Source organism: Maniola jurtina, chromosome W (assembly GCF_905333055.1).
Source record: "Maniola jurtina chromosome W, ilManJurt1.1, whole genome shotgun sequence".
In the NCBI taxonomy this organism is placed as follows: Eukaryota; Metazoa; Arthropoda; class Insecta; order Lepidoptera; family Nymphalidae; genus Maniola; species Maniola jurtina.
This window is the reverse complement of record NC_060057.1, coordinates 1530536-1550090: the sequence shown is the minus strand read 5'-3', so window position 1 is coordinate 1550090 and position 19555 is coordinate 1530536. Positions and strand designations below refer to the sequence as shown.

The window sequence follows — 19555 nt, the reverse complement described above, 5'->3', positions numbered from 1 at the left end:
TTTCCTTTCCGAGAAAACCAAGTGAAATAGCATAAAATATACGCCAATAGGCTTTCTCAGTGAATTTCTACCCATAAAGTGATCAGTTTAACGGACTTTTGATCGAGTATTTTTTCGGTAAGTGATATAAATACTATTTAACATATTATTTTGTTTGCGTTGCGCTGCAAGCGTTCGTTAATTTGTTGACATTTACGTAGCTGGTGGTAATTCAATTCACATTGATTTGAAATACATAATAGACGTAGTTAACCTATAAGTATCTAGTACGGACCTGCAGGCCTATTCTGTATCTTTGAAAGTTTTCGTTAGACACTGAGTCCAGTTAGAAATCCATGAAATTTAGGTCACGTGTTTTTCTATTCCGTATCGAATGCGTGGCTAACTAATTACGAGTATCTAACACTTGGCAGTTGGCCAACATTAACATAGTAGCGTATTTTATCGACTTTATATGGCCAAATTAAATATCTCTGCCTGACAGGTAGCGTAGTAGAAATGTAAGACTTTTTAAATTGTACGACTTCGACTAGTTTTTAATTATTATCTATGGACATTTGACATTTGCCATTGACAACTGATAACTTTGACTTGAATTTAAACGGTTTTGTGTTTTGCATAGATTAGTGTTTTGTAGTACCTAACTTTGAATTCGAAAGTAAGTAAAAACATATTAATCGCTATGACTATAGAATTACAGTATTCTTGAGTGCTTTTATTGTGTACCTACCTAATTATTCCTTCATCACACAATTTGAACGAAATCATGAAGCATATTTTGTCTATTTAGATGCCTCCAAGAAGAAAAGTCTCTGTGCGCCAATATGAACTCTTGGTCGAGTTTGCAGAGACCCATCGCGATATTGCGATGGGTCGATACGCTGGAGGGCCTCTAGGGAACCAGGCTGCACGACAGGCCTGGCAAACCCTTGCCCTCCAGCTAAATGCAGTTGGGGAAGGAGTTTCCAAAAGCGCCGAACAATGGCGAAGAGTAAGTTATTACCTATTAGTATACAAAAAATATATCTAGTCATTTCATAGGTACATTATAATTAAATAATTAAGTTGGTTGTCATAGGTACACAGCATGCTGCATGAGAGATTAACCTAATCATAATATTATGTCACCTTACATAGAACATTTGACCCTAAAATTAACCACAAGTAAACTCAGTCTTATAGGTACCTATTATTATGTTGATAGAAGAGTTTGAACAATACATTAAAAAATTATATCTCTCTTCTGTAGTACTGGATTGAACTAAAGGCAAAAATCAAAAATAAAGCGGCTGACTCCAGGAGGATGGCTAGGGGAACGGGTGGAGGGCCCAATAGGCTGCTACCTTTAACTCCTATAGAGGAAAGGATCCTCTCCATTATAGGGAAGGTAGCAGTTCAAGGATTGGAGGGAGTCCAAATTCCACTGGATGTTAGTTTTTCTTTTAATACTTATTGATAAATATTGTCCATAGTACCTAATTGTATTGCAATCTTAAATATTGTGATATTTAAGACTGCAAATAATTTGTGATATTTATTTTTAATCATCATTATTGTCATCAAGGTTAATTAATCTATATTATCATTTATATTTATCGTAATAGGTATATACTAAAAAGCTGTTATTGTCTAAAAGTACACATGCACATACTTACAGTGTTATTTTGCATGTATAGAGTTGGCATGCAAGAATACTAAGAAGAGTATTAAAAACATGGCAATCAGTAAAGCCAAAGACACAGATACTAGTTTCTAGAGTATGTACAACATTGAATTTGATCCAAATAAAAATCAAACATAAACTAAACATAATGGTTTGTGTGGGGTGCACTTCGGCTTGCTAACTTGAATGTGACTTCATGCATTAACATTATTGCATACTAGCTGATGCCCGCGACTTCGTTCGCGTGGATGTAGTTTTTAAAAATCCCATGGGAACTCTTTAATTTTCCGGGATAAAAAGTAGCCTATGTGCTAATCCAGAGTATAATCTATCTCCATTCTAAATTTCAGCCCAATCCGTCCAGTAGTTTTTGCGTGAAGGAGTAACAAACATACACACACACACACACACACACACACACACACATACAAACTTTCGCCTTTATAATATTAGTGTGAAGTGTGATTGTATATTATACCTTTCTACATATCTCTATAATTTATGAATGGCTTAGTTTATTTCTATAAATATTTTGCAGGCTCCAACAACGAACATGGAGGAAGAAGACAGCCCATCAATATTAGGTGTTATTGACATAACACCTAATATTGATGGGCCAACCATTGCAATTATGGATCAGAGAGATTCTGAGAGAGGAGACGAGAGAAGTCTCATCTCTCAGAATCACTCAGTGGTCAACCAGTTGGTGGAGGACCACACTAGCCAGGCGGAAGAAGCCACAGAGCCAGCAGAGGACCGGGCCAGACAGCAGGACAGCCAAAATAGTAAGTATTAAGTTAGGTACCTATGTAAGTCTTTTTAGTTGGGTCTATAGAATGAGGCTATGTTTATTGAGAAAGATACAAATATTATTTACAAAATTCAACTCCCAAGGGGGTAAACTAGGAGTTTGAAATTTGTGTAGTCCATGCGGATGAAGTTGCAGGCATAAGCTAGTTATCTAGCAAAAATTAAATAGATTCAATATTTTCAGGACAAGCTACAACAGCCAGAAATTCAAGACCAAGTAAGTATTTAATTTATACCTAATCATACATCACTTCATATAGATAACACCTTCAATTCCCAGGGTGAAATAGCCATGGCCAAATGCTGATTGATAGACTTCACACAACATGGAGAACATTATGGAGACAGGCTTACATGGTTTAAATGGCATAAAGGTTTCCTCACAATTTTTCCCTTTTGCCTTAATGGTTTAAGGCAAGTTATATTTTAGTTACTTAAAATGCACCTAACCCAGAAAAGTTTGTGGTGCGTGTCTGGGATTCGAACGCACTGGGATTGTCACAATAGGAGGCAAGAAAAAACCCATTAGGCAGTCACTGCTTTTTAATAATTTAATTTATGTGAAAAAAAATCGCTACAACTTTTACTTTTATTATTAAGATTATTGACAATGTTTTATTTTATTAAACCCTTAATATTATAAATATGAAAGAGTGTCTGTCAGTGTGTCTGACAGCTCACTTGTTTAACTGATTTTGACTAAATTTGGTACAGAGGTAGTTTGTGGGAAGGGATATAGGCTACTTTTGGTCCATTTTTTTTAACTTTTTTAATATAATGTTCACCTTTTTCATTTCAGTTCGCCAGGATGTGAATGTCCCCAACTGGGCATACCAGTTAGAGACAAGGCGGCTAGAGAACGAGGAGCGGCATACGGAGACGCTTAGCAGGATGGCTGACTGTCTAGTGCAGCTAACAGCAGCTGTACGAGAAATAGCTGATGGAGTAGCAGAAATTAAAAATCTAATTTCGGAACTCCATCAGCCATGAGAATCGAACCTGGGACTGAAGCTCTGTTCAAACTGACAAAGTCTTTAAACTTGGTACAGATACCTTCAATATCAATCAATTTATAACCGACAGTTTCTAAATGAGTATTGAAGGTGAGGTCCCCTGCAGTGTCAGGATTGAGGAGTTGGAATCCAATTTTTTTATGAAACAATGTCACAAAGTTCCTCTATCGATTAAAAAAAAATTACGCAAATCGGTTCAGAAATCTCGGAGATTTCGGTGTACATAGGTAGAAAAACACAACTCCCTTTTTGAAAGTTGGTTAAAAAAGTAGCCTATGTTACACCCTCCAATCATCAATGTTATGTCAATCCTCTACTTATCTGTGAAAATCTCGTCAAAATCGGTTCAGCCGTTCCAAAGATTAGCCTTTTCAAACAGACAGACAGACAGACAAAAATTTTAAAAACGTGTGATTCCGTGTTGGTATCGTTCAAATAACCATATGAGCTTAATATGAGGTAGTTATTTCGAAATTACAGACAGACACTCCAATTTTATTTATTAGTATAGATATTAGAGTTTACTTAATTTATTTTAATGTAAAAGAAGTAATCTTATGATGATTGTGATTATTACTAGGTATTATTACAGGGATATTTGTAATAAAAACAAAGTTCCTTTTATTGTTAAGTCAGAGTTTATTTAATTAATATTTTAATGTAAAAGAAGTACCTACATATCCTATAATGGTTGTGATTATTACTAGGTATTATTACAGGAATATTTGTAATGAAAACAAAGTTCCTTTTATTGTTAAGTCAGAGTTTATTTAATTAATATTTTAATGTAAAAGAAGTACCTACATATCCTATAATGGTTGTGATTATTACTAGGTATTATTACAGGAATATTTGTAATGAAAACAAAGTTCCTTTTATTGTTAAGTCAGAGTTTATTTAATTAATATTTTAATGTAAAAGAAGTACCTACATATCCTATAATGGTTGTGATTATTACTAGGTATTATTACAGGAATATTTGTAATGAAAACAAAGTTCCTTTTATTGTTAAGTTAGAGTTTATTTGGTTTATTATTACAGGAATATTTGTAATGAAAACAAAGTTCCTTTTATTGTTAAGTCAGAGTTTATTTAATTAATATTTTAATGTAAAAGAAGTACCTACATATCCTATAATGGTTGTGATTATTACTAGGTATTATTACAGGAATATTAAATAACTTGACCGTAACTGGAAGCTTTATATTGAGAGTAGCATTTCCGTTTCCGTCGATTTCATGCCAGTTTTCGTACTTTTATTGATGTCATATCCGGTTTTGTTGCGCCACCTGGCGGGGTCGCGCTCAAAGTTTTCGTAAATTGCTCAGCGCGGCCATGGCTTCATTGGCGTTTTGTTTGCCGTCGAAGCAACTTGCAATCAGTCAACACGAAACGTTGCAAGATATTTTATTTTATTTTATTGTGTGGTACTTTATAAAGTGAATTTGGTGAATAATTCGCAGTAAGTACTTATTTTTAATTTATATTACATTATGTAAAATGTAAAATATAATAATATGTACGTGATCAATATTTTTAACGGTTTGTCCGTTCGGATCACAGTACTTTATATTTATTTGCCAGAAGGTAGTTATTAAAAACTTTTCGTACTTGAGACGATGTAACAATTAGAAACCGATTATTAGAAATGAATTTCAAATATTTGAAATTAATATTATTAGCTAAAATTTACCTTTTAAGTCTGTTACAATATGCTCATTTTATTGAGAGGGTACATGACGATAGTTATGACCCCGATTGCATTTTGAAATGAATCCTCTCGGATTTATACGAGAAATTCTTTTAAGATTATGATATGTCTTTTCTAGTTATTGTTATTGTTAATTCAAATTGTTACATCGAATAGTAATGAAATTACAGGTAACCTTTATAAAAATAAAAATATCACACCTGACGATCATCAGGATGAAATCGAATAACAAAGTTCGTGTTTAGATTTTACTTTCAACAGGTTCTAACCATTAATTAACCAGTTTCCAGGTTTTTCAGGTTTAGCTAGCGCATCTTGGTTTTTACGTGTACCTACACAGTACATTAAAGTCTTTGATAAAACTCAAGGTTCATAGACCTAGAAACAAACAAAGAGGTAAAAAAGTATGATACCTTGCAATTTCTAGCAGATAAAGCTTATGCAGCTATCACATACTGCATAAACAAAAATAAGCCTAGGTTTTCCTAAAAATTGTGCTTTCTTGACTTTATTTTTATTCGTATATAAATTAACTGAAAATCAATATTAACTTAAATAATAATATTAAATTAACTAAAATATTGACTAAAATCAATAATCAGACTTCGTCGGGTCTTTCCACAATTAGTGGGTAGCTACAGCATAGAAGGTATTGCGATGCGCTGCGAAATTATCACGAGCCAGGTGGGTCTTTTGGTTACATCCATATGGGAAAAAACGAGTGGAGTTTGTTAATATTTTTTGGGTCGAAAAGAACACATTTATTCAGTCAAAAGCTAAGCAATTATTATTAGTCCGCTGCCTCTCGCGGGGGCAAGGCATTGAAAATGTTACCGTTCCATCGCGTGGAACTATTTTGCATACACTAAGGTAAATTATTTTGACGATTCAAAAGCAATTTCAAAAGTGTATTTGAATAAAGATAAGATAAATTTATTTGACCCAGCAATAAATAGAAAACACATTGAACGCGTTCGCCGCTTCACAAGCACAGAAAATTATAATTGTTGCCGTTCCATCGCGTGGATTACTCGACATGCACATTGCTTTTCTGAAAAATGGTCACCCGCCCCTCGTAGGGGCAATGCATTTCAAATGTTACCATTTCAATACATAGAGCTGCCATGACTACCTTTGCCGTGCATTGAGCCTATTCAATGATCAATATTATCCACTCTCGTGGGTTGGATACCAGTATGATCAATATCATTTAACCTTCGCAGGGTTGATCCTAACATGAGCAATATTATAACACCCTCGCGGGGTGGATACCAGTATGCTCAATATCATCCACCCTCGCGGGGTGGATGCTAGTTTGAGCAATCTCATACACCCTCACGGTGTGAATACCAGTATGATCAATATCATCCACCCTCGCGGGGTGGATGCCAACATGATCTATATCATACACCCTCGCGGGGTGGAAACGAACATACTGGTAATATCTACAAAGGTCATCTAAAAAGTTCTTATCGTTCCTCAATCAGGACTGGAGGTCCAAAAAGGTAAGTAAGCCACAGCATGATTATTTGCACCCGAATTCTCCAAGACAAATCAGAGAAACTAAACCGACCTCGTTCCAAGCAGGTTATTTAGTGCACTGTCTTTCGCAATGAAAGAAAATAGAGGCACCAGAGGTTATACAAAGGTTATTTCAATGGTATCGCATACCAACATTTAAAAAGCCACCTATTGCTTTTCCCAAGGAACTGTATGCAATAGTGCGTAAAATGAATCATGAAGCTTGCACCGCACGCCAAGTTTCCTTTTCACCTTGTTTCTGGTACCGAACTCCGAAGTGTCATCCCGACCAAGATCACATCTTAGAGTACGAAACAACTATGTATGTTATGGCAGAACATTTCATTTTGATAAACATGCAAAGTCTGTTTTCATGTAGTGAAACAGTCTTGTGTCAGTGCTTCTTATTGAGGCCATACGGGAAAGTTAGATAGATTAGATGATAACCTACCTGCCGTTCGGACTAACCACGGTGTCTATGGGTGATATTAAGAGAATGGTGAAATATGAGTCCTATTTTACTTAATCAACTTGTCATAGCAAGTTAAGGCAAGTACATGCTAAATGTACAAGAGACTTAATACATGTACATTTTTTACATGCATTAAGTTAATATCTACTACAGTCGAACTTACTGTTTTTGGTATATAAAATTTGAGAATTGGTTCTTTGACCACGAAAGAGTGAGTCTAACTATTTAGAAATACTATGGAGACCCTAGAAAATGCCTCCAAAGAGGGCTGTTGGATGTAAGAACAGTTAGAGAAACGCTAGTTAACAAACCAATGACCGCTGGATAATCCAAGATCTATCCAATACTGGTAGATCACTATTATCATTCGTTAGACGTCCACAGCTGGACATAGGTCTCATAAAGAGACTACCACATGCCACGTAATTACACTGCATGAATCCAGCGGATCCCTGCGACTCGTTAAATGTCGTCTATCCATCAAGTGGCGATCTCCACGCTGCACTCCAAGCTGGCAGATGCGATAAATAAATTATAAGGGCTAAAGGAGAAATATTAGCTACCTCCACTAGTTCATGTTCTAGTAACGGATGCTTTGGATCAGGCTTGGGAGCATTAATAAACAATCTTCATCTATCATGCTCTTTGACAGGAAAGGAACAAATGCTTTACTCTTATCAAAACGATAGTCTAATTTACCCTTCAGAAGCTTCAAGAAGGCTCACTTCTTACGCCTTAGTTCAAGTCTCATTCAAAGTAACGACGAGACGTTACTCTCTCATTTACTAAGAAAAAGAGGAATGATGTTTATTCTTTCATTCATTCATTTGTTAATAAAGCATATTTACAAGGTTTAAGGATGTTGTTATCCTTATTGAATAAAACATTCCAGATACTGGAATTATGGCTTGACAAATACACCATAGCATACAATATTATATCCGGTATGTATAGTAATCATGTAAATAATTTGTATCTAATGTCATAGCCAACCTCCCAGAGTGGCAATACGAGCTTGTGTGGAAATAATATTTGCAAAGTGGGTAATCCTGGAGGTCGATCTATTCACCTCGGAGAAAGCATTCGAAGTACACAACTATGCACTCTTAGATTTGATGGACCATCAAGTCCTGTTTCACGATGCTGTATCTCATGAAAGTTTCCATTGGCATAGTTGGTTTACGCCATTATTTTCAATCCTTCGTCTTGTCTCTTGACCCATCTCAATTGATCAAAAGGAATATTTTTTGAATAGTTGATTTAGTTATATAATTTACTCCGATCGAAAGTGTTTGGCGGGCCTCGACCGTTTATATAAAACACAGCCTCATTGACTCGCAATGGGTCTGTCATTGTCTTAAGAAGTCTAGAAATAATGAGGTGGTCCTATACATTAGACACATAAAACCTAAGCAGTAAATCACTGCTTAATTTCAAGCGGAAATCTATCTTGATACTATTGAATAAGCTTGAAAACGTTGATCATCATGGTCTTTAAAGAAAAATATTGATACGAACCTAAAGTATCACAATTAGCACCAGTTTTGGCACATAATATAAATGACAAAATTTAGAATTTTCATTCCTCTTACACGAATCTGTAATTGGATCTGTTATTGGATGTATGAAATAAAAGTCAAGTAATGTTTGTTAATGCGCGTTTTATATGTGCTATATTAATGAATAAAATCAAATTTACTTAATTATGTATTCATGTCCAAGCATGTTTTAAAATCGATTTCTTCAGAGAGATTTGAAATCCACCCGTTTGGGGTGCTAATAATAACTTATTACTTAACTAATCATTTGTAATATCTGCGTTTTTATTACTGCTTACTATTCAGATAACTTCATATTGCATCAAAATCGTGCCTTAGAACGAATGATGTGTATTTAATAATTATTGATGATTATAAAATTAAAATCTGACATTTGCCCTAAATTCGGCTCAAAATCTGAAATAGACAACCAATCAGAAATTGCTTGTAATAGGAATAGTCATAACGGGTATCTTTACCCTCTTTTTGGATTTATATGTGTAATTGGTAATTAATTATTGAACGACAGAGTATGATATGTTACAAAATATAATGCTCTATATTTTATAATGGTTAACGGATTAAACGTGCCTCTCGTACAGTAGGTATAGCAGACTGGGTAAAAACCTTTTTGAAAGAAGCAAGCATATCTGCTACTTCTAGTAGCATACACTCAACTCAGGGAAAATCATTCTTATGATGAGATGGCCCATGAAAATTAGCAATCAGCTAATACAATTCAAAATTTTTCTAAATGTAAAGTGATTGAAGGCAATGTACTTAGTCCAGGTGGTATCGCTCAACTAACTATTCTTCAGTTCTATGACTGATAGTTAAAATTCTTTTCTTTATTGATTTTGTATTCAAATAAACAAAATTTTGTTTATGAAAAAGAACATAATATCATATAAGTACTCATTATGGTACAAATGTTATCACATTGGCGTAGAATTCTAATATCTTTTATGTGGCGTCACCAGGCGAAAACAAACAGGGTCTCAATATAAAGCTTCCAGTTACGGTCAAGTTATTTAATAGTAGCGTTTTACCTGAAAATAAAACGCATATTAAAATACTTACCTCACTGGAAGCTTTCAGTAATTCCTGCCTGGTGATATTGAGCCAATGAAGCCATGGCCGCGCTGAGCAATTTACGAAAACTTTGAGCGCGACCCCGCCAGGTGGCGCCACAAAACCGGATATGACATCAATAAAAGTACGAAAACTGGCATGAAATCGACGGAAACGGAAATGCTACTCTCAATATAAAGCTTCCAGTGAGGTAAGTATTTTAATATGCGTTTTATTTTCAGGTAAAACGCTACTATTTGTAATGAAAACAAAGTTCCTTTTATTGTTAAGTTAGAGTTTATTTGGTTTATTATTACAGGAATATTTGTAATGAAAACAAAGTTCCTTTTATTGTTAAGTTAGAGTTTATTTGGTTTATTTAATTACTATTTTAATGTAAAAGAAGTACCTACCTACATATCTTATCAAGTTTGTTTATGTTGTTCTATAGATTTCCAATTTCTAAAAATATGGTGTGTTTACTCAGAAAAATACTTTGAATAAATTTGTAAAAATTAAATGATTTGTGAATCTGTATGGTTTTTAAAATAGCTGGTTTCAACTTAGCCAATCTCCTTTCGGTATATTATGTACCATATAATGAATTTAAATAGTAGACATCATTTACAGTTAAGAATTATTAATTTCTACTGTCTTCTATGGCAGAATTTGTTTCATCTTCCATTTGTCTACTCTGCTTCTTCAACAGATCTCCTTGTTTCTGATTTGATCATGTAGAGACACCGAGAATTAAAGCATTACCACTTCAGCTTCACCACTTGTTGAACTATGTTGGTTACTCTGCTCTTCATCCCTGAAATAATCGACGTCTCTATACCTGAAAAAAGCTTCTAGCTATGTTAATATATAATGACAACTTTATAGTTACATAGTGTGCCATAATATAATGGATATTTTCAGTGTTTCAACTATCGTGAATGATTTCCATTTTATAAATATATCAAGTCGCCTCCTTGAAAAAGGATTCCGGATGGGTTCGAAACTAGTCGGGCTAACGTCGACAAAGCACGTGAGTAAAGCGGTCTTGTGAGATATACCTATGATATTTTTGGCAATAAAAATAATTGCCTCCTTCCTTCATGCCCATGAAAATTACATAGGATTAGTTCTATATACCCACCTACCTAGGGCCTGGCATCCCATAATCTTCTAACGAGCATTGCCCTCGTAGAATCTGCATTCGCAGCATCTGGTGTTTCAAGGGCTTGCTGCGGCTGCTGGTTATCACCACCCTCTCCACTGTCGTCCTCAGGAATTGGCACGTTGCGCACATTGGCAATGTTGTGCAAGCACACACAGGCATTCACTACTTTCGCAGCAACAACTGGATCATAGTGAAGCACTCTGTGGCTTAATAAACACCGCCAACGTGCTTTCAACACACCAATACAGCGCTCCACACTGTTTCTGACTCGACAATGAAGTTTGGTGTAGTGTTCTTCTGGGGATCCAGCAGCAGCGTCCAAGATGGGTGTCATCATCCATGGACGCTGTGCATACCCAGAATCACCTAGAAAGAATGTATTTATATATTTTAGTTATACGACGCCAACAATTTAGCGTTCAGTACAAAAAGAGTGATATATAACACAAAAACAGTAATAAGATACATGCCTAATAACCAGCACCGCTCATTCGTCAAGCCTTCCATTATGGTTTTGACCATACTGTTATTCCATACAAAGGAATCATGAGATGCGCCACCAAATGACGCATCTACATGCAGAATGCTTAGATTGGCGTCACAAATCTGAAATAAAAATATCACTATTAATTATAACAAGTATGTAGTGCAATATATATTATTTACCAATTTAAAACGTCTTATAAGCAGATCCACCTGGCTTCGCTGTATAAGCAGATTAATAGCTTTTTAATGGTGAAAGAGTTATTAAAATCAGTTCAGCAGTTTCAGAGTTTATTATAATAATAATTTTTTTTCCTCTTTTATATTGGTATAGATATACATAAACTATTGATAAAGTGACATTAGCACTTCTATCTACTATGCTTTTATTTATTACTAGCCGATGTCTGCGACTTCGTCCGCGTAGAATATAAATTAAAAATCCCGTGGGAATTCTTTGATTTTCTGGGATAAAAAGTAGCTTATGTGTTAATCCAGGGAGTTATATCGCACAGCTCCACGTATAGCGCTGACCCATGATGCAGCCTCAAGACACGAGCGGTGGAGTCAGCGATTTCGCAACCGCGACCCAAATTCTAGTTTTCTTTAAAAACGGCAATAAAATAAATTTCATTCTATCACCTACATCGCGTAGCGATAGTTTCCAAATTCTGTTAGTTACATCGCGTAGCTATAGAATAAGTTATAATTGTAAATTAGTTTTAATTTTTTATAATTTAATTAAATAGTAATAAAGTAAATAGTTTTTTTTGGGCCCCTCGGCTGTGACTTCCTTCACTGGCGCAGTCTTAAAGGGGTAGGATATTCAAGAAGAAGCACATCGTGTCGTGACCACTTCCTCAAGATCCTACAGAAGAACCTACAAGCACAAGCCGAGGAGAATCCGAAAATCGATTCAAGCCCAGAGGAAATGTTTATGTAAGTACATAGAACTGCCTGTGTCCTTACTCCCCCTATTTCATAATTTCCCACGATTTTCCATCCTAGGAAATCGAACCCAGGAGGGCCTGCATCGAGTAGGACCTCCCGTAGACTTAATTTAGATATAAGTAGGTTAGAGTCCATAAGGGAAGCGACCATGGCGTGTCACGACCCCGACACTATACTTAAGGCCGTACGCGTAGTTCCCGAATTCGACGGGAACCCGCACGTTCTACCTAGATTTATAAGTATTTGTGATCAGTTAGTGAGTCACTACATAGGAACCGAACCCGGGTCCGAACTCACTAACCTAAGTCTAATCAATTGTATCCTCAACAAGGTCACCGGTCCGGCGGCGAGGTTCATAAATTCAAATGGTATCTCAGACAACTGGATAGGAATTAGGACAGCCCTAATTAATAACTTCTCCGATCAACGCGACGAGACCGCGCTTTACAATGATTTAGCTTTAGCGACACAAGGGAATAGTACTCCACAAGAGTACTATGAACGATGCCAGACATTATTTAGTACCATTATGACCTACGTAGTACTTCATGAGACACTTCCCTCAACGGTAGAGGCGAAACGCGCTCTTTATAAAAAGTTAACTATGCAGGCTTACGTACGCGGATTAAAAGAGCCTCTCGGCTCCCGGATTCGCTGCATGCGTCCTGACAGTATCGAAAAAGCCCTAGAATTCGTACAAGAAGAATTGAATGCTACCTATATGCAAAGTAGGAATGAATCATTTAACGACAGAAAACACGCGACACCGAAGCCGCTTACCGCGAACCCTATGGTGTTCCCATCACCAATACCAAAAGCATTCCATTCTTCTCCATTTGTGCCTCCAATGCAGAAGCAGGTTCCCCTGCAGCCACAACAGCAGCAACCGCTGCCTTGGAGACAAAACCAGGTAGGTCAGCCGAATCAACATCATCCGACTCGCACGCAACAAATGTTCCGTGCGCCGCCACCTAATTATAATCCTAAGAGTAATTTATTTAGACTTCCCCCTAGGAACCAAAATCAGTTCCAAAAGCCCATGAGTGGAGTTGTTAATTATACACCTAAACAACTACCACCCACGAACTTTTATAACCGTGGATTCACGCCACAGTTAAACAACTATCCCCGGGAAACGAACGTCCATGAGTTTAATTTCCATGAAAACTACTACGACGACTACCCTGACTATTATTTCGACCCAGAACCATACGACTATTACGCTACATACACCGACGATCCCGACAACTACGGTGACGTTGACCCCGATAATAACCCATACTATGACGCAACTAACGAGATTCCACATTCAGAATCTGACGAAAAACCTTCGACGAGTAAATCCCAGTCGGATTTTCAAAAAGCCCCCAAATTAAAAAGACCAAAATAGAGCTCAACATGCAAACGCAAAGACAGCTTCCATATATTCAAATTAACAACCCCCCTATTAAATTACTCATCGATACAGGTGCTAACCAGTCTTTTATAAGCCCGGAAGCTGTGGAGCTATATTTTCCCCATATTTCGCCAGATTATGACCCATTTGAAGTAACTAATGTGCATGCGACGACCCGTAGCGACTATTCGATTACAATACCGACCTTCACAGAGTTCAACGACATGACCGATATGAAATTCTTTATATACAGATTTCATAATTACTTTGACGGACTCATAGGGTTAGATCTACTTGAACAGTGGGCAGCTAAAATAGACCTTAAAGACAGACTACTATACACAGAAAATGCCGTAAACCCTATTCAAATGTATAATTCGCGTAATGTGAATTATTATGAAGACGTGATACCTGCGAACTCATCAAAACTACTCCGATTACCTATTAATAGTCAAGACGGCGATGTTTTAATTTCCGAGCAGGTAATATCAAATTGCGTTATACCTAGTTGCTTAACAGCTGTTAGAAACAATCGAGGAATATTAGAGGTCTTTAACCCAACTCCGCATGACGTTATTTTCTCCATGGATAGGACGATTACTACCGAAATTTATAATTTAGAGACTTTCCAAAAAGTTAATCTATCATCCCGCGCGAAAGAAGTTCTATCGCGACTTCGTACCGAGCACTTGAATCCGGAAGAACGTGCTAATTTAGAGATCTTATGTTCTAGGTATGCCGATATATTCTATATCGAAGGCGAAGCGTTAACGTTCACCAACAAGATTAAGCATCGCATTAGAACTAGTGACGAAATCCCAGTACATGGCAAAAACTATCGTTATCCCTTTGTTCATAGACAGGAGGTTAGGGACCAGATTAAAAAGATGTTAGATCAAGGAATAATACGACCCTCGGAATCCGCATGGAGCTCACCTATTTGGGTCGTTCCCAAAAAGGCAGACGCCTCTGGTAAAACAAAATGGCGGTTAGTCGTAGACTTTAGGAAATTAAATGAAAAAACCTTAGACGATAAATACCCCATCCCGAACATTACGGACGTACTCGACAAACTTGGTAACTGCCAATACTTCACTACTTTAGACCTTGCTAGTGGGTTTTATCAGGTAGAGATGCACCCCGAGGATATCCCTAAAACCGCGTTCAATGTCGAACACGGACACTATGAATTTTTACGAATGCCGATGGGATTAAAAAAACTCACCATCGACTTTCCAGCGCGTAATGGATAACGTCCTTAAGGAATTACAAAATACCGTGTGCTTAGTCTATCTAGATGACATAATTGTTTTTAGTACATCCCTGCAGGAACACCTAGTTAACCTAGAAAAAGTATTTAAAAAATTAAGGGAATCAAACTTTAAGATCCAGATGGATAAATCGGAATTTTTAAAATTAGAGACAGCTTACCTAGGCCACATTATCTCTAGGGAAGGTATCAAACCTAACCCCGACAAAATTCGAGTTATAGAAAACTACCCAATTCCAAAAACGACCAAGGAAATAAAACAGTTTTTAGGTCTATTAGGTTACTATAGAAAATTTATCCCTGACTTTGCTCGACTGACTAAGCCCCTCACACAATGTTTGAAAAAGGGAAATAAAATCACTATGAACTCTGAGTACGTAAATTGTTTCGAAAAATGTAAAAATCTTTTAACTAATGACCCCATACTGCAGTACCCTGACTTTAATAAAGACTTCATTCTCACGACTGACGCGTCTAACGTCGCTATCGGTGCAATACTTTCCCAAGGCCCCGTAGGTTCCGACAAGCCTATTTGTTATGCCTCGAGAACTTTAAATGATTCCGAATTAAATTATAGTACCATCGAGAAGGAATTGTTAGCTATCGTATGGGCAACAAAATATTTCCGCCCCTATTTATTTGGTCGAAAATTCAAAATTATAACCGACCATAAACCCTTACAGTGGGTTATGAGCATGAAGGAACCCAACTCACGACTAATTCGTTGGAAACTCAGACTAAGCGAGTACAATTTTACTGTAGTATATAAAAAGGGTAAAGCAAATACCAACGCCGACGCCCTGTCGCGAATACAAGTCCATAACGAGGAGACTAGCTCCATTATAGCAAATCCATCGGTAGACCATATTTCAATAGGTTCATCCACAGAAACTGCTCATACCAGTAGGGAAAACCCGATCCTGGAAGTACCTATGACTGACGAACCACCCAACAAGTTTCACAGACAATTACATTTGACAGTCATAAGCAACCCTTCTACAATCCAGCAGAAATTAGGTCCACGATACATCCAGGACAAAGTCCTAGCCGACCTTCCGATCCACATCTATATATCTAAAAAAATAAAACATAGAATTAAACGAATTCCTAAATTATTACAGTATACTTTTCATCCGAACGACCCTCCTAACGTTCAAATGACAGTGACTCAGACAGTAAAACCTGAGACCGTGTAAAATGACACCCACGTTTTATGTGAACAATTTCAAATCGATTAAAACATCTTTACGGCAAGTTGGACAACATGTTGATCCAGCTGACAATTCTAGAGTCAAATCGTTCAAAAAAGAGGTCTCATAGACGGAGTAGGATCCTTAATAAGGAGCATTTCGGGTTTTAACCTTTAGATTAGAATAGTTATAGGGAATTATAAAGGTAGTTAGTATTACTATGGTAAATGAATAGTTATATGTAGTTTTAAAATGCCTATATAGTATCGGTAGAGTCCTTTGATTTATATAAGCTAGCTGTATTCCCAAATAGAAACATGCAGGCTCTCTTTCCGCCCTCTCCTTACATCCTATCCAACAGGCATATGTTCTTGTACATAGAGGCTGAATGCCCGAAGTACAATCACCAATTACCTCTGCGAAAAGAAGAGTCATCAGCTTCGAACATCATCGGACTGCACCCAGAATCAATTTCAAAATCAAACTTTGGACCACACCGGCGGTATTGCGATTACAACCCCCTCCTAAGAAACCATGGAAGAATTGAAGAAGATGAACAACACTATATCCTATCATTGTCACACCCTACGCAAATTCACACCTTATGTAATAGAGAAGATAAAGCTGCGGGTCAACCCCTTAAAATCGTGAACATCAACTTCGAGAAGAGACTACAACAGACAAGCCTTGATCACAGAAGTATGAAGTCGATCGACCTAAGAAACCTACATTCTATTCAGACTAAAGTCATGCTCCAGCCAACATTGCACTTGGAACAAGAATCTACAACGATTTATCATACGACGATACCATTCTACGTCATACTATCAAGTACACTTGCACTCATATGTGGTATCATATTATTTCGACGATATAAAAGCAGCTCCGCAATCAAGTCTGGAATAAATATCAATCCGAAAAAGGATCACCAAGAAGATGAAGACCCCAGCCGACTTCGAGAGCAGCTCCCAGCAACATTTTGTCACAGCGTTCTCAAATAGTTGCTGATCTCAGGGTGGAGGAGTTATATCGCACAGCTCCACGTATAGCGCTGACCCATGATGCAGCCTCAAGACACGAGCGGTGGAGTCAGCGATTTCGCAACCGCGACCCAAATTCTAGTTTTCTTTAAAAACGGCAATAAAATAAATTTCATTCTATCACCTACATCGCGTAGCGATAGTTTCCAAATTCTGTTAGTTACATCGCGTAGCTATAGAATAAGTTATAATTGTAAATTAGTTTTAATTTTTTATAATTTAATTAAATAGTAATAAAGTAAATAGTTTTTTTTGGGCCCCTCGGCTGTGACTTCCTTCACTAGGGTATAATCTATCTCCATTCCAAATTTCATCCTAATCCGTTCAGCCGTTTTTGCGTGATGGAGTAACAAACATCTGAACATCCAAATCCAAACATCCACACTTTCACATTTATAATATCACAAGTAGGACAAGTAGGATACTTACTATCATTACATTCAAGGAATGATAAAATTTCCTGTTGAGGAATGACTCTTCATGTTCTATCGGCCGTACTAGGGCTACGTGAGTTCCATCAATGCAACCTATAATGCCCGGGAACCCAAACTTTTCCATAAAGCTGAAAAAATATAGTAACAATATGTTATGTATAGGTATAATAAAATAGCATAAGGCATGAAAATAAAGGTATTATTATTAAAAATATAAAAAGACTTGTATAATAATTATAATAACTAGATTTGCTAATTAGTTTCATGTTTTTAACTTACTTTTGCATAATTGTTTCCCTTTCCCTTTGGGATGCAGGGAACTTTATGTACTTAGTGAGTACTTCCCGAGCATTGAGTGCATCGGTTACCTCACGTAGACATCGGCTAAAACATGGTTGGGACATCGTATTGAAGATAGATGTCCCCATTGGGCGCTGATATGTACCCGTGGCATAAAAATGCAGAGCTGCTAGGATCTGCAATAGATATAAAATCCAATTTTTGTGTTAAATTAATCTCAATATTTTCTCAATATAACAGGGAAGCACTCTATAAGAGATCTCTACCAGTGACCCTTGGCAGTGCGAGAGGTTGTAAAGGGAGTAGAATAGGTACAAAGATAGAAAATAGGTACTTTAGTACCTACATGAGACTTACCTTTAGTTCAATGCGAACAGCTGTCCTTCGTCGAGCGGCTTGGAGGTGAGGCCCGAGTTCCTCTAACACCTGCTGGTAGCCAGCCTTGCTCAAACGAAAGTTCGCAATGAACTCTGTTTCTGGCAGCTCCATTGGGTTATACATATCGCGCAGCCTGCGCCTGTGGACTAGTGGTGTCAAAAAATAATTTATCTATAATACATATTCAATATAAAAAAATATTCAGGATATTAGATATTCCTTAAACCCCATATTTAATATAAAATTTTTAAAGCAATACATTTTCTATTAGTAATTGCTTTTAAATTTGACGAGGCGTTTGCCAAAGATAGACCTACGATCTACGTCACACGATATCAGTAGCGAATATCATACGCGATAAAATATTATATTCTATCGCTACGCGTTGGTTTTTAATTCGTTTGGAATATCGCCCCTCGGTAGTTTCATTTATCAAATAGATTCTTTCGATTTTGCTATTCAATCAGGACAGTAGTTTTATTTGTTTGTGAACTTGGTTGTGGGTGAATACTGAATGTAAATAATATCATATTTCGATATTCGGAGTTGATATTATCACAGATTAGGTTAGTTACTTGATTTTGTAGATTTGTGACGCGCATATTTGTTATTATAGGTTAGGTACGTAAATTGTATTGGTCTTTTTGGAAATGTGTGTGTTTGTGTGGTCTCATGATGGAACCGGGTGGGCATAGTGGATTATATCCAGGGTCTCATGATGGAACTGGGAGGTAGCCATAGGAACCGAGTGTCTGTTATAGCTCCGGCGTGCTTGGAGCTTGGGTTGTTCGATTTTTGTATTAGTTTTAGCCGTGATGAAGGCTAAAATAAAAACTCGTTATTAAAACGATTTTTAAATAGGTAACTGGGTAAACTTATCTACTTTTTGTACCTTCTTGACATTTCTTTATCATTCCAATTGTTTTTAATTTTGCATAAATACGTAGGTAGGTATAGGTGCCTAGGTATTTAGAGTAAAATTATTACCATATACTATACGTCTTTCGGGATTTCTTTATTGTCATGCTTTTTAGGGTTCCGTATCTGAACCTGAAGGGTGCTAACAAGGAATACAGAATCTATTATTTATTTTTGTGAAGCTTGTAGGTACTTATTGAAGTAAAGGTTTACAAGTGCCTTTGAAATTTG

The 19555-nt window shown here is 36.7% G+C and overlaps 2 protein-coding genes across 3 annotated transcripts; one reads left to right on the top strand and one right to left on the bottom strand.

Moving 5' to 3' along the window:
• The first annotated feature begins 458 nt into the window (after positions 1–458).
• On the top strand, positions 459–3720 carry LOC123879965. Of its 2 annotated transcripts, XM_045927822.1 has the most exons (6): positions 459–658; positions 791–991; positions 1250–1429; positions 2202–2448; positions 2658–2690; positions 3273–3720. In XM_045927822.1, exons 2-6 carry the CDS (start codon positions 791–793, stop codon positions 3461–3463), a joined length of 852 nt encoding a protein of 283 aa, XP_045783778.1. In that variant the 5' UTR covers positions 459–658; the 3' UTR covers positions 3464–3720. The 2 variants fall into 2 exon arrangements, with proteins under 2 accessions (XP_045783778.1, XP_045783779.1); XM_045927823.1 differs by lacking the exon at positions 1250–1429 and having other exon boundaries at positions 460–658.
• Positions 3721–10064: 6344 nt separating this feature from the next.
• On the bottom strand, positions 10065–18541 carry LOC123879966 (putative nuclease HARBI1; the record flags this gene model as incomplete). Its single annotated transcript, XM_045927824.1, has 6 exons — positions 10065–10637; positions 10941–11330; positions 11435–11570; positions 17724–17856; positions 18008–18204; positions 18386–18541. Coding segments are annotated over 5 exons (1008 nt in total), but the record flags the coding sequence as incomplete, so codon positions are not given.
• Between the last annotated feature and the right edge of the window lie 1014 nt (positions 18542–19555).